General features: G+C 40.7%; 2 protein-coding genes across 8 annotated transcripts in view; one reads left to right on the top strand and one right to left on the bottom strand.

The window, feature by feature from the left end:
* Window positions 1-37: 37 nt before the first annotated feature.
* Window positions 38-8,139, top strand: slc18b1 (solute carrier family 18 member B1). Its single transcript, XM_014198079.3, has 14 exons — window positions 38-787; window positions 1,134-1,276; window positions 2,182-2,277; window positions 2,475-2,548; window positions 2,673-2,820; window positions 3,133-3,289; window positions 4,187-4,323; window positions 4,525-4,626; window positions 4,743-4,834; window positions 4,935-5,030; window positions 5,243-5,317; window positions 5,421-5,514; window positions 5,774-5,823; window positions 5,950-8,139. Exons 1-14 carry the CDS (start codon window positions 745-747, stop codon window positions 6,005-6,007), a joined length of 1,365 nt encoding a protein of 454 aa, XP_014053554.1. The 5' UTR covers window positions 38-744; the 3' UTR covers window positions 6,008-8,139.
* Window positions 7,590-15,664, bottom strand: part of ahi1 (Abelson helper integration site 1) — a 21,003-nt gene continuing 12,928 nt past the window's right edge. For 6 of the 7 annotated variants that reach the window (XM_014197421.3, XM_014197437.3, XM_014197430.3 and 3 more), the window contains exons 16-27: window positions 15,388-15,518; window positions 14,971-15,111; window positions 13,673-13,863; window positions 13,500-13,545; window positions 13,369-13,421; window positions 13,084-13,201; window positions 12,473-12,531; window positions 12,215-12,283; window positions 10,813-10,975; window positions 10,416-10,540; window positions 9,912-9,991; window positions 7,590-9,003 (exon numbers count right to left, since the gene is read on the bottom strand). In XM_014197421.3, the coding sequence (XP_014052896.2) occupies window positions 8,811-9,003; window positions 9,912-9,991; window positions 10,416-10,540; window positions 10,813-10,975; window positions 12,215-12,283; window positions 12,473-12,531; window positions 13,084-13,201; window positions 13,369-13,421; window positions 13,500-13,545; window positions 13,673-13,863; window positions 14,971-15,111; window positions 15,388-15,518 (1,369 nt within the window). In that variant the 3' untranslated portion in view covers window positions 7,590-8,810. The remainder of the gene's footprint in view (window positions 9,004-9,911; window positions 9,992-10,415; window positions 10,541-10,812; window positions 10,976-12,214; window positions 12,284-12,472; window positions 12,532-13,083; window positions 13,202-13,368; window positions 13,422-13,499; window positions 13,546-13,672; window positions 13,864-14,970; window positions 15,112-15,387; window positions 15,519-15,664) is intronic. The other variant, XM_014197470.3, reaches the window with a different exon arrangement.

Genomic DNA, 15,664 nt, shown 5'->3' with positions numbered 1-15,664 from the left:
CTATTCATTGTGTGTGTGTGTGTGTGTTCGCGTGTGTGAGTAGCCAGGTCACCCGTGATACAAGTCAGTGTTCAACATCCAGCCAGGTCTGAGTACGTCGGGGAGATGACGTGAAAACTGGCCACTGGGGGCAACAGTGATAGAAATGTGTTTTTGACATTTCAAAAAATATGTATATATTTAACTAGCCAAGTCAGTTAAGAACAAATTCTCATTTACAATGATGGTCTAGTAACAGTGGGTTAACTGCCTTGTTCAAGGGCAGACCGACAAATGTTTACCTTGTCAGCTCAGGGATTCAATCTAGCAACCTTTCAGTTACTGGCCCACTAGGCTACCTATCCCAAACCTTAACCGTCTCAACCAAGACGTGAGACTGTGAGAGCTTCAGCCAGTGTGTGTGTGCACTCCCTTAAAGGACGGTACTTATCGAACATCAGGAAGACACCCTACCCACTCAACAAGTCAGTTCACAGTCACAACTCTAGATTTAACAGTGCAACTCTCTAAACACACGCGTTTGGGTTCAGTGCTTTTTCTACAGACAACAGCCACGCTGTTTTTGACGAGCGCCAGCGCCGAACTTTAATTGATGGATTGAACCAGCCAAGTTGTGACGCATTTGGTTTCCCTGTTTTGTTAACACGTTATGAAGTCACATCTAGTCGTCTATTTGTGTAACAGGAATTTTAGTCTAGGCATTTGTGACTTGAATAACAATCCGGATCGGGAGTATAATTTAATATGAATGACAACAATATGGATTCTGATCAAGTTCAACAAACAGGTTGGTGACATTATATAGAATAAATGATATAAATTGCCGTTTTTCTAATAATAAAACATTGTTTCTGAGAGTTTATCTCTTTAAATGTCTAGTTCAAATATCATTAAAACGTTTGTAATTCAGGGAATGTAATTCCTACCACTACATATATTGGAAATGAGCTGCATTTTTCATTGAACAGTTGTTACATTGTTAATATGTTTTGTTTTCAGTCGGACTCTGACTGCAATTATGTAGTCTAATATGGCTTTGTGTTATGTTCTAATTAAAGGAGCATAACAGTTTACTGCGTGATTGACTGATTGATTCATTGATTCATTATTTGATCAATTCATTCTTTCTATAGATGGCAGCACATCAGAAGAATCAACAAGTGGTCCTAATCAAAGGATGACAAGATATCAGATCCTCACTTTGATATCAATGGCATCTGTCAACTTCAGCTCAATGATCTGCTACTCTATACTTGGGCCATTCTTCCCCAACGAGGTAATGTTCAATACCAACCATTTTATTTCTTCATTGCTTGTGAAATAGGCTATGCTGCCTGAGCAGTAATGCAGAATTATTATGCAGAATCATCATTTCTTTATTCAGATTATAGAATAAGTTGGCACGTTGCCAATGGGGAAACTAGCCTACAAAACAGAAATGACAAATGTAAAAGTTCACTCTTAATTTTCTTGGTTGGATGGAAGATATCACTATATTATTGTTTAAATGATTGTATGTGTATCATGTGTTGGACTTGAGAAAAGCCCCAGAGGGCAATAATGTGCCATACAATGGACACTCACACATCAACACAGGTCAGGTGATAGCCTGTCCAGTGGACATATGCATTTCAGTGACCAGAGAATAGTCTCTTGTGACTGACTGAAATCTCTGTTATAAGGCCTATGCTATATAATGGTCTCAAAATAATGACATAACCAATGTAATAAAGTCATGACGACTGAAATGATAGCCTATGGTAGGTATAGTAAAAACTCAAGTAATGGCACAAACTTTCATGGGTGACTTTTCCAACAACATCAGATCATCTTTGGCATGAATATCATTGTTTGTCTATTGCCTACCAGTTGACCGATGGTGATCAAATTGCTAGAGCTGATCTTTATGCTTTTGGGAAACTCACCCCAGATTATTAAACTGTGGCTAGTGATAAACTGACCTAAACAACACTTTGAGTCACGACTGTTTCATAAAGTCAGCTGTTATGACTGTTGCCCAATTTTGTTAAGCACATGCCCTTGTCTTCCAAAAGGAAAACCACTTCTTGTACACAATCTTAACTGAAGCTTTTTCAGCAAGGTTTTTGCAGTATTTGTATGTTTGATTATTGTAATGTATCGATAGTACAGGACCATTATGTATGTATTGTCTCTACACAGGCCATGAAAAAAGGAGCCAGTCAGACTGTCATCGGACTTATATTTGGCTGCTATGCTCTGTGCAATCTGATGGGCTCTTTAGTACTGGGTAAATATGTAAGTATTTGGAATTACTAGGCTATGTACCAAATGACACCCTATTCACCCTATGTCGTGCACTACTTTTGACCAGACTCATGGGGAACATGGTGCCATTTGGGAGGCACACATCCTACGTCTAGTCATCAGACTACTCTGCTTGCAACATGACTTGTCACACACATAACACATGCCTCGTCTCTCTGTCCTTTCAGATTGTCCAGATCGGGGCAAAGGTCATGCTAATTTCAGGCTTATTCGTATCATCGGGGTGCACCATTCTCTTTGGGTGAGTGAGTTATCCATCAACAGACACTAGCCAAAGCACATTGCTAAGTGCCCTCCTCAACATTTTACTGAACTTGGACAAATACATATTTTAATCTAAAACTTTTCCTCTTCTTGTTTTGCAGCTTACTCGACAGAGTTCCTGAGGGAGCTACTTTTATTACGTTGTGCTTTATCATAAGGTCTGTTGATGCTCTGGGCTTCAGTGCTGCAATGACTTCTTCTTTTGCAATTTCAGCAAAAGTTTTCCCCAACAACATAGCAACTGTTCTGGTGAGTTTAGTCAACCAACCCTTGTGTAAGGGTCTTGCCTGGTATGTTATGTGTAAGCAATAGACACCATGCTCAAACAAAAAAGCATTATGGTTTAGGTTGTTAAAATGTTTTGTATCCCAAAAGTTTTTCCCTATTCGTGTTGTGGCTGTCTGAAAGCCTCCTTAGCAACAGGCATCGTGACTAGTTCCTCTATTTGGTCGTAATGATATGATGATACAATTGGATTCTGTTTGGAATTGTAAACAAAAGCCTGTGGGTACGAGGTAAAACTGCATGTGGCCGTTTACTATGTTGAATTTGTCTTCACAGGGTAGTTTGGAGATCTTTACAGGGCTGGGTCTGATACTGGGACCACCAATAGGTGGATGGCTGTATCAGTCATTTGGATACGAAGTCCCTTTCATGGCTCTGGGATGCTTTCTATTTCTTATGGTCCCCTTCAACATCTACATCTTACCAAGCTTTGGTAACTGTTTATTCATGAACTTTTAACTAATAGTCGTCTGTCTATAAACTCATTTTTTTTATTTAACTAGGCAAGTCAGTTAAGAACAAATGTTTATTTACAATGACAGCCTACCCCAGACAGCGCTGGGCCAATTGTGCGCCACAGTATGGGACTCCCAATCGCGGCCAGATGTGAAGCAGCCTGGATTCGAACCAGGGACTGCAGTGATGCCTCTTGCACTGAGACCACTGCGCCACTCGGGAGTCCTAGTTACATTCCCCCATTGAAGAATAAAGTGTGTCAATTGTTAACTGAATGTTTAAGTTTTTATTTTTTTATTATTATTTTATTCCTTTTTCTCCCCAATTTCGTTGTATCCAATTGGTAGTAGTTACTGTCTTGTCTCATTGCTGCAACTCCCGTACAGACTCGGGAGAGAGCCATGCGTCCTCCAAAACACAACCCAACCAAGCCGCACTGCTTCTTGACACTACACACATCCTCCGACACACCAATGTGTCGGAGGAAACACCATACACCTAGCGACCTGGTCAGCATGCACTGCGCCCGGCCCGCCACAGGAGTCGCTAGTGCGCGATGAGACAAGGATAACCCTGCCGGCCAAACCCTCCCTAACCCGGACGATGCTGGGCCAATTGTGCGTCGCCCCATGAGCCTCCCGGTCGCGGCCGGCTGCGGCAGAGCCTGGGCTTGAACCCAGAATCTCTGCCTTAGACCACTGCGCCACCCATGTTTACGTTTTCTGATTCGAAAAGAGACCGTCATTTTGAGACCACGTTCTGTTTTTATTTGTCGTTATGACACTATTTTCAATTTTTTTTGGGGGGGGGTTAAATGATTCATGTGACGATATTTTGTGCCAAATTATATTAATCTGTTTGTTCCACTGTTCAGCTGCTGATCCTACCAAGGACTCCTTCTTCAGGCTGTTCACACGTCTGAAGATAGTCCTTATTTGCTTTGCCATATTCACCCTGAGCTCTGGACTTGGCTTTCTGGATGCAACCTTGTCCATATATGCCATTGATAAGGTAAAGCCAGGCATATACCATGGTTGGGTAAAATTCCATTTCAATTCAGTTTACTTAATGAATTGACTGAACTGGCATTTTCCAAACCCTGGTATAATTGAAAGCCTCATATTTGAAAAATGCATTTCCAAATGTGATTGTTTTGTCTAGTAGGATGGACCTCGATACCTTAATATGTTTCTCCTTTGTTTCTACATGTAGTTTGACCTCTCTCCAGGTTATGTGGGTCTTCTCTTGCTTGGCCTGTCGTTGCCTTACTGTCTGGCCTCACCTCTGCTTGGTATCGTTAGTGACCGGTTTCCTGTGAGTACAGTTAACCCAACACTATACCAACCAATGCCAGTGGTGTATCGAAGTCACAACTTCTCTTTTACACACATAAACAATAATGTGATTTTACCTTCTGGTTGTGTTTCCAGTCCACGAGGCCATGGTTGATGGTGCTAGGAGGCTTGTCTACAGCAACTGGTTTCTGGTTCTTAGGTCCTGTCCCCATTCTGCAGATCCAGAGGTCCGAATCTGTTATTATCAGTGTGAAATGCACTATTATTACTATAATTGTACTGCTATTATACTAACAATAAGAATTATACTTTTTTTTGTCTCTGTAGTCAGCTGTGGCTGTTGGTCTTCATGCTGGGTGTCATAGGATTCTCTCTAAGCATGATTGCCATCCCCACCTTCCCTGAAATACTCAACTGTGCATAGTGAGATAAGCATTTACATACACCAGGGCACATACACACACACACACACACACACACACACACACACACACACACACACACACACACACACACACACACACGTATACAAATATACTATATTTACAATGTCCACTTTCACTTAGAAAAACAGGTGTCATCATAGTGCATGAGGTGCAGAACACGGAATAATACTGATAATTTTCCAATGGCAGTGAAAATGGATTTGAGGAGGGGCTGAGCACTCTTGGACTGGTGTCTGGATTGTTTGGAGCAGTGTGGTCCATTGGGTATGTGCTTAAAGTATTTGTCATATTAACACTCTGAGGCATGATTTGAAGGTTCGAGTTTGGAGTTATGAATCCTAAACAAAGGTGTTTTTTATTTGTTCAGAATGTTTTGTGGTCCAACGCTTGGTGGCTTCACCACACAGCAGCTGAGCTTTGAGTGGGCTGCTTCTGTTCAAGGAGGCCTGGCCTTTTTAGCCGTGAGTATGGCTATTTACCTATCCTATTATACACACTTCAATACTGTCAGTCCTGCCTTTGACACTAATGACGCTACGGATGGGTAACTCAAATTTCTGTGCTAAGTTGCTTGCTTTGACATCAACACATTATTTATGCTAGTTAGTGAGAGTAATTGAGGTCACGTATTTTTTTTTTCTCCCCCACATGGGTCTTAGCCCTGGGCCAAGTAAAAAACTGGGATGTCTGAATACAACTAATGTGTCCTCCTCTCCTCAGGCTTTCTTTCTTGGTATATATTTTCTCTGTCAAGGAGCACGAGAAAGAAGGTAATGATTCCATCATATATTTTGTTTATTAACATAAAAAAAAATTGAAAGTCATTTGAAAAAAGTAACCGGTTCGGAGAAATGTAAATTTTTCCCAAATTTGCTTTTATTTGTTTGGATCTAAAGGGCTCCTCAGATCAAGAGGAAAATACCTTCAGATGAACGTACCCGTCTTCTGTCCTGATCAACAATCATCTACCAGGAACATGTAGAGTGAGAGATGGGTACCAAACAATAAACACCACTTATTAAAATATGTGTATGTATTGCTAGAGATTGAGGTGGGCATGCATTGTATTGCTAGAGATTGTGATAACACAGAACAATGAGAAAGATATTTCACCAGATGTATAAATGTGAAGCATCCGGTTGGCGTTTTCACTCATTACCAAATATGGTGGTGAGAGGAAGCCCAGTGGCCAGCAGTGGGAGAAGACATTCTGCAAATTTTCTCTTCGGTGTCACATTTGATCTCAATACAGTTTTCTGTTTCCAAAACTGTTACGAACAGAGTGGACTAAGTTTTGTAGACTTTACCCTTTGCCAAAGTTTTAAAAAATTGCATTATTTAGGAGTGCAAGGGCAAATTTCAGAGTAGACATTCCCTAACAGAAATATGCAAATACATGCTAGAACGCACCAATAGACTCTCGCTAGCTTTTGCTTGGCTATGCCCACCTCGTTTGTTCTGCCCACTATGATTAATTTGCTTACATTGGAAACGACAGGCTGTGGTCTATCTTGGGTTAGTTATAAAATATCTTTGGTGATAATGTACAGAACCCTTTACTTTTTCCACATTTTTGTTACTTTATAGGGTTATTGTAAAATGTATTAAATAAAAAGATTTCCTCATCAATCTACACACAATACCCCATAATGACAAAGCAAAAACAAGGTTTTAGCCATTTTTGCAACAACAAAAAACAACAGATATCATATTTACATAAGTATTCAGACCCTTTACTCAGTACTTTGTAGAAGTACCTTTGGCAGAAATTACAGCCTTGAGTCTTCTTGTGTATGACGCTACAAGCTTGGCACACCTGTATTTGGGGAGTTTCTCCCATTCCTCTCAAGCTTTGTCAGGTTGAATGGGGAGCGTTGCTTCACAGCTATTTTCAGGTTTCTCCAGAGATGCTCTGACTGGGCCACTCAATTCAGAGACTTGTCCCGAAGCCACTCCTGCGTTGTCTTGACTGTGTGCTTAGGGTCGTTGTCCTGTCGGAAAGTGAACCTTTGCCCAAGTCTGAGGTCCTGAGCGCTCTGGAGCAGGTTTTCATCAAGGATCTCTCTGTACTTTGCTCCGTTCATCTTTCCCTCGATCCTGACTAGTCTCCCAATCCCTGCTGTTGAAAAACATCCCCACGACATGATGGTGCCAGATTTAGCAAAAATCTCTAAAAACCTGTTTTCGCTTTGTCATTATAGGGTATTGTTATTTAATCAATTTTAGCATAAGGCTGTGACGTAACAAAATGTGGAAAGATTCAAGCGTCTGAAAACTTTCTGAAGGCACTGTATATAAGCAGCCAGACAGTGAACAATATATCTATATACACTACAGAGGTGCTAAACGTGGACTGTAACTTGTATTAAAATGTAAAACTAAGAGGATGATGCTACACAGTTTGACATCTGATTTGTTGTCATAGAGTAGCACTAGCAATCAAAACAAAAGCAGTTCAGTTTGCATTATGCCAATATAAAAATAAGACCTGTGTATACTTACTTGAACTGTCAATAATCTCAACAAGCTGTTGCAATGCTTTGGAACTTTTTTAATGAGCTTTTAGCAAGTTATTTCAAAACACCATTTACTTAGGAATAGTTGAATGTTTCATAAAATAATGTTTACTTAATGACAATCAATGGGCATTTATCAGTTGGCAATGTAAATATGTACCCATTGAAATGCAGTTCTATGTAAATGCCCCTCATTTCCAACACCACATGACTTGAATTATTTGTCTGAACAGTGGGGTCAGAACACCAATGTGCATAGCTATTGACCTCCTTCATGGTTATGTAGATTGCCCATTGACCAAAATGACTGTATCCACTTGTCAAGTGATCATAACTGTGGTTCATTCAAGTACAACTAATGTCATCTTAGTCCTTTGTTACAGTCTTATAGTTACATGCCTTTGGCGTTATTCCAATGTGTGCTTCTGCTCTCTTAAACTCCTATTTACACTAATGGCATTAGGAGAAATGTAGGTACCTTTTTCCTCACTGACTGCAGAGTTCCAAATGACATTTGTCTGGTCAAATAAAATAGGGAATTCATAATAAAAGAACAGATTTTGTCTACTATCAGTGTTTGAGATTGTTTTGTATCACATTCAAAGAGATCATTCTTTTTTATATGTATTTAGCTATATGTACCATACTTTTCTAACAAAACAGATATTTACATTTTCCTCACTCATAACACATTTCAAAGTTGTTATATTTAACAATCACTGCGGACATATTTAAAGATATGACTAGCAACTGTAATTTTCTGTAATTACAGAAATACATATACAAACAATTCACTTGGCAACTATTTTTAAATGTATTGGTGACACTTTGGTGATCACGACTTTCCTCATCCCTTTAAGCTATAAAAATAAAACTAGTATTAATAAGTATATGCCATAGCTCATAACAAATAGGTTACAGAAGTCAATGAATGCATTACTCCAATAAATAGGATAAAACAGCCTAACATACAAAATCTCTCCAGGATTGATACTACATTATAGGACATAATAGTAAACTTTTAAAAATTCAGATGTTCTAAAATAATTTTTAAAAATTATGATGTCCAATAGTAATTTGGACATCATTTAAAAAATATTTGAAAACCCCCCACAAAAAACAATGTGTGTATGCTTTACAGGATGGTTTCATTATAAACATATTTGTTATCTTCTGTTCAAAAGGGAATTTAGCGTAAAAAAAATAGCTCTTAGTGTACTCTTAACCATAGATCCATGGGTCTAGGCATCTGGCTCCAAGGCTCTGTTAGACTGTCCTCTCCTGGGGGTGGGGGGCAGTGGTCTGCTGCCTGCAGCATTGGCCCTCCTCTTGGTAGATGACGTTCCTGGGGCATCAGGGTCAGAGAATGTGGCCGGTGGTGGTGATGACGGAGCTTCTAACTTCTTCACTAACTTCTTTTTCTTCTTCTTCACTCTTTTGAGAAGCATGGGGGAAAAACACATTGGCCTGACATAAATGTACGTATATATATATATATATATATATATAAAAAATACAAAAAAAACTTTAGGAAGGGGACCTGGCAAGAGGTCAGCAGAAAGTAGTCAGCATGACCATAAAATACAAGACCACATACAAGGACAATACATTCAAAACAATTACAGCGGTCAACAACATTTCAGTCAATCAGAGTTTTAAACTCACTCAGAGATACCCTCTTGCCCAGTTCAAAGTATTTCGTAGCTCACTACAAGACCAAAGAGCATTATGGGAAAATGATTGTTTCAGCTTTTTGGACAAGTTTTCAATATGCTGTCTAAAACTTAGTTCAAATGCCTAGATACTATTTCAAAATCAGTCAATCAATCATAATTTACAGTTCAAATCTGCAAGTGACTCCATTTGTTGAGAAAGTTGTTTGTGAATGTCATCAAATGTTAGTTGTGAATCCAGAAAAGCCTTCTCAATTTCAGAGGCACAAGAGTAAACGATTGTGTCGTCAGCATATTGCTGGAGTTCTGCAGATTTTCCATTTCTTCCTATATCATACAGTGTAATAAGGGCAGGCCTTAAAATGGAACTTTAAGAGACCCCTTTTCTAAGCTGTCAAAAGTCTGATTTCATGCCCTCCAGTGCCACACACTGTTCTGCCAGAGAGTTCGTTTGGGAACCAATCTAATACGTCAGCACTTAAACCAATTGTATGTTATCTAATAATGTATCAGGTATAATGTATAAGCTATAATGTATCTAGTAAGTTCATTCTATTCCCATTTTCTCGCCATGTGGTTAGAACAGTGTGTACAAAATGAACAATCGGGATGATATCAGAGCCACTGCTGTGACTTATGAGGACTGTTGCTGTGAGGAAGAGGACTTACTTGGTGGCAGCAGGCTGCTCAGGGTCTGTGTCCAGCTCAGAGATGAACTTGAGTTCCCCAGAGACAACGGCAGCTGACACCTGTGAGCGGAGGGAGAGTAATCAAAGAAGAGAAGGTACAAGGAAATGAACAGTAATTCATATAACCTTGGTTCCCTGAAGAAGGGGAACAAGATGATCTCTAGGTTGAAGATGACAAAGGTTAAGACAACAGGATTCTAATATCCCATAACTCTTTGTAACAATGGGACTAGCTATGCTAGTTAGCAACGGCGCTAGTAGTTAGCGACATCGCTGGTCCCAGATTTGTGACGACGTTGTCTTAACCTGTCGATTTTCGACCTAGAATGAGCTAAAGACTGTATTGGTGGAGGGGATGTGTGGGTAAATTCTAAAATAAATCATCAATCAATGATTTTATTTGAAGTACCCTTCTCCATCAGAACCAAGAGACACTTTAGCTACATCACACAATGATCGCTGAAACAGAACCCAGTCTCCTTACCTTGGTAGGTGTCAACCTCTCATCTGATTGGTCAGTCCGTTCAAAAGGGGGGACTGATAGGTCGGTCTGTTCAGACAGGGCAGACTGTGCCTTTAGGGCCTGAGACAGCTCCTCGTTGTAATCCCCTGGGGGCAGACGAGAGAAATAGCTCAGCAACAAACAACACATCCATACAGACATGACTTTATAGGCTACATATCCACATGGGTTCTTTTTCATGTAGAAAAGTTGTCCTGTGTGGCTTAGTTGGTAAGAGTATGCTAGCAACACCAAGGTGGGTTTCCCATAAGGATCAATAAAATGTATGCAATCACTGTACTTTAAGTTGCTTTGGAGAACGATGTCTGCTAAGTGCATATATTATATTAATGTGGAAAATATATAAAGCTCTACTTACGCTCTTCCGCAACATATGTAGCTGGGAAGTATCCCTGCTGTCCGTTAGCCAGGCGGCCAAACCACCAGTTGTCGTTGTCTTTGTAGAGCACATGGATGACATCACCACGCTGTACCGTTAACTCATCTGACCGGGTAGCACTGTAGTCATACAAAGAGACAACCTGACAGAGAGAAAGAAATTAAAAGGATTAAAGAATGGTTGACCATGGTGTTAAAATAACGGATTATTTTAAATTGTCATATTTGATTGTTGGGTATAGTATGTTCCAGAGGTGTGGACTCGAGTCACATGACTTGGACTTGAGTCAGACTCGAGTCACAAATATGATGACTTGCAACTCCACTTTGACTTTAACACCAATGACTCGTGACTTAACTTGGACTTTTGACTCGAACTGACTTGATAGCCGAAATATAAAAAAAGATGCTATAAAAAAAAAGTGTGCAGTGCATCAACTCTTCATTTAACGGATTACAGTTTGAATCGGACAGCAGCCAATCAAATTGTGCCAGCTGAGAAAAAGTTGTGCGTGGCAGTGCAGAGGAACGTCGGCGGGAGAATTCAGATGGAGCCCTTGGAAAGATGATACCCAAAATTATTATTTTCAGATATAAAGACTACGCTGTATCAACAAAAACGGATTGCAACTTCCAAAACATGCGGGAAGAAAATTACAAACGGACGTGCAACAACTTCCAACTTTGTTCGACGTTTGAAGCTGCACAAAGAACGGTAAGTCGTGGCTAATATAGCCGACAGCTATATCATTTATAACTATGCTAGTGTAGCATGTAGGCTAACATAACGTTAAATCAATAAGCCTCCACAGTCAGTGTGGGAACGTGATCATTGTACCCAAGATTGAGCTACAACTGGCTAGGCAGTTGGCAGCCTAAATCCTGCCTGATGTTACTGCTGTTCCTAAAACCATTGACATACGTTAGCCTACTGTAACCACACACAGAGAGGGTGTGGGTGTGTGTGTGTTAAGGTTGGGCGATTGTGTACAAGCCTACATCGCCCGATTGCGCCCCCATAGCGATCCCCGATAGTCGATCGTTACGGGGGGCGGGTCTTTCTCATGGCTACCCATGTATTTCCATGGAAATATAGAGTTTATTTGGAAAGTAATAAATATATATATATCATGATTTGCGTAAATGTAATATACTAACTATTACTCTTGTAAAAATATGAAACGGTATTACATTTGGTGAAGAGCACATTATGGCTTGTTTAGGACTCGAAACTTGACTCGGACTTGCCTGTCTTGACTTGGGACTTGAGTGCTAAAACTTGAGACTTACTTGTGACTTGTAAAACAATGACTTGGTCCCAACTCTGGTATGTTCTTATAATGCATACAGTTGTCAATATTAGAACAAAAACAGGAACTTACCGTTTGCTGAACTGGTACCAAGGAATCCGCTTCCATTCTAATGGCTGTAGACAGATGATCTGGGAAGCTCTGAGGGAAGAAAGGGAACGTTCCTAAACTTCAATTCCACATTCAACTTAATGTGTTACGTCGGTTTCTTTCAAATAGATAAAGAAAATATTCAGTCCACAAGACTAAAATAAAGTTACTGATAAAAGTCAATAAAATACATAGAAAAGGAAGCAACGCAAAAAGCATAACATTATAATGGTGCCTTACTGTCTGTCGCCTGAGAGATGGAGCTCTTCCTAGATGCTGGCCCACTGGGCTGAAACCACCTGCAAACAGAGAAGAAAAAGAGAGAAAGGAAATACCAGATGAATATATTAAATCTAAGATAAACCTCAAAGCATACATTATCGTAGAGGTGTGAACACCTACGGACAGCATTAAAGACAAGAGGAGGCCCGTCTTGGTCTTTATGTACAGTGACCATGCTGCTCTGTAAGATCCTTAACAGCTCTAGTGAGTCTGGGAATGTTGCGTTTTGGTAAATCCTTCCTTTGCTTTGTTGTTGAAATGTCTGGCCAAAGCTCTCATTCTGCATGAATGGGTCCTTAAGCTCATTTGGGTAAACGGACCTCAATTCTTACAAATGATTGACGACACAGTGGTTCACAGAGCTGCTTAGATTCATAGGCCTGTAGCAGTAAAAATCTGTCTCCTTCCCTTCATCTGAACTGATAGGGAAAAACTTGACAGTTGGAAGCTCATCTTTAGGCAGGCTTTCACCTGGTCAGTTCTTTTAGAATAAGGATCAGGTTAATGAAGGCCAGGAGGCGAGTGGACCAATTTTTTTTCAGAGAAAGGGCATGTCTAGAGCCACTCACGGTTCTGGGAGGTGAGGGTTGCCTGGGGGATGAACTGACCTCCAAGGGAACTAGACAGCTGCAATTTGGAGTGTGGTGACAGGAGGGACGGAGGAGGCAGGGACGAGTTCAAGCTCATCTGAAAACAGGAGAAGAAGAATACTTCATTTTCTATTATTTCGGGGGAACTGAACTGTGTTCTGCTATATCCCAACCCCTCCAGACTACACACATACACACTGAGGTTGGTGGACAATAAAACGGTTCATTTGAAGGGCTCACATAGTTAATGAGAGTACTACTTACTGGGCCAGCTTCCTGAGAAAGGCTCCTCCCCATCTGATATATGCCCCCTTTATCTACAAACCACAAAAACATGTCAAACAAATGTCAACATATTGTCGCATAAACATACCAATATCATTGTTAAAGCATACCTTGCTCATACAGGTGTTCCACAGCAGAGGAGCTCCGAGATGGTTCCTACAAAAAAATCGTTTGAGAGGGTCATTAGTAAATTGTAGTTAGTTTGCATAATAATTTACCATCAGTTTGAGGTAAAAATATCATTCACGTTTTAAAACTAAATCAAAACAATATTTGTACTCACTAGAACAGAGTCCAGTTTATCTTTGACACGCTGCATCTTCATAGACAGTCTGGCTGCTCTGGCGAAACAGTCCATGGCTGCTCCGGAGGTGTCCTGGAATGTTACTGGGTCGGAAGTGTTCCTGAACATCTTAGTGTCGGCTGATCCAGACCTGCTGTGGCCCTTCAGACTCTCCACCTCCAGCTGGGCCACTGAGGAGAAACAGAGAGAAACATTGTTTTTGTTTTGTCTTTATTGTGTGTATTCCATCAGGGACCACGTTGGAAACAAGTATAATTTCTTTAACGTGTTACTCAGCGCAACTTTTTTCCAATAAATCAAATCAGATTTTCCTCTCAGTCCACAAAACAGAAAAAAATACTCATCCAGTCTACCCAATTTCAAGGCCTACCATTTTCGAACGTCCCAAAACAGACCAAGTTTACACAAAATATTCATAAGTCTATAACCCAGGGGTGTCAAACTCATTCTGCCCCGGGGCCGCATTCAGTCTTCAACGAGGTCCGGAGGGCACCACAAAAAATGTGTTATTTTTCCTCGCTGTCAAAATTACCAAAACATTGTCCTCTATCCATTATTTTGGGAATTTTCAATGCTCCCTGACTGTCTAGTGTTAATTTCTGTGATTAATAGCGAGCTGGAAAGTGTAAGAATGTAGGTCCATTATCATTTCTACACAGTTTCGATTTGGTTTTAGTCATTTGAAAGTATATTGAGTTCAAACCCCCCTCCCCCCATTTAAAAAAAAATATTTATAAACTTTTTTTTATTTTACTCAAACCACCCGCGGGCCAGACACCCCTGCTATAAACAGTCAAATGGCTCCTACACTAATGACTCAAGTTGTGTGGAATCAAGACTTAGTAACACCAGAGACATCCCACTCCCTCATTTATTCTGATCGAGGCGGTGCCACGCTGGTCTACTTATTGCCCCCCGTACCGCGGAGGGGATGCACCAGACCAAGACATCTCACTGGCAAATGTTTTCTGGGTGGGATGAGCAGGGAGGGGACAATAAGTAGACCAGAGCCAGTTGTTACCTCTCTCACGTTGGAAAGCATGCTCACCTACACAGAGAGGGAATGCCCACCTACACAGACAGGAACATTTCAACAATTTTACAATGGTAAATGGCTTGAGTGAACTATCTTAATTTATCCACCATCTTTAGTAACGCCACTGTCCTCTTACAATACAATTATTTGAATGCTCTGAGCAAGGTACTAAGGCACAGCTGAGTGTTCCTAAGATCTTCTCATAGCGTGATCTATCTCAGTACAATAATGAGCTGCTCACCTCTGCGGTCGTACAAGTAGACGTGCACAGGCTGGCTCTGACCGAAGGCACAGAAGGCCACCATGTTCTCATGAGGGTGGAAGGCCACACCACGGAGGGCTGTGGGGTAACACAGCTCCGAGTACACCGCCACCTGGTCACCTGGTAGATGCAGGCACAAAACCAGCAGATATTATTGATCATAACAACAACAAAAAAACAATGCATGCACTTAGCTAGGGACAGTTTCCCCACAGATACAGATTTAAATTAGTCCTGGAACAAAAAACTATTTCAATGGACATTATACATTGAGCAGGCTTTTTAGTCCAGGACTATGCTTAATCTGGATATGGGGAAACTGTCCCTAAGTGGATAGATTATTAGTTTGTGTCTAAATTCATACTGGATGATCAGATGTGGCTGTCTTGTCCTCACCGGTTTCTGCGTTCCACACGTAGGCCATTCCATCCTCGCTGCCTGAGAAGATGAAGCTCCCACAGGGTGTGAACGTGCTGTGGATCCTCTCCCTGTAGTTAGTGGCACCTGTGTATTTCTTCACAGCCAATCTGCAACAACACACACAAACACATTTTAGAAGTCTGTACATTAGATCAATAAAAGGACATGGAAGCTTACTTGAGTTATGGCAATACAGAACTACACTCCCTGGATAGTTTATTAGGTACACCACCCCGTTCACGAAAATGGATCG

Source organism: Salmo salar, chromosome 01 (assembly GCF_965601325.2).
Source record: "Salmo salar chromosome 01, fSalSal1, whole genome shotgun sequence".
NCBI classification, from domain to species: Eukaryota; Metazoa; Chordata; class Actinopteri; order Salmoniformes; family Salmonidae; genus Salmo; species Salmo salar.
Note: the sequence above shows the minus strand (reverse complement) of the source record. Positions and strands in the feature narration are given on the sequence as shown.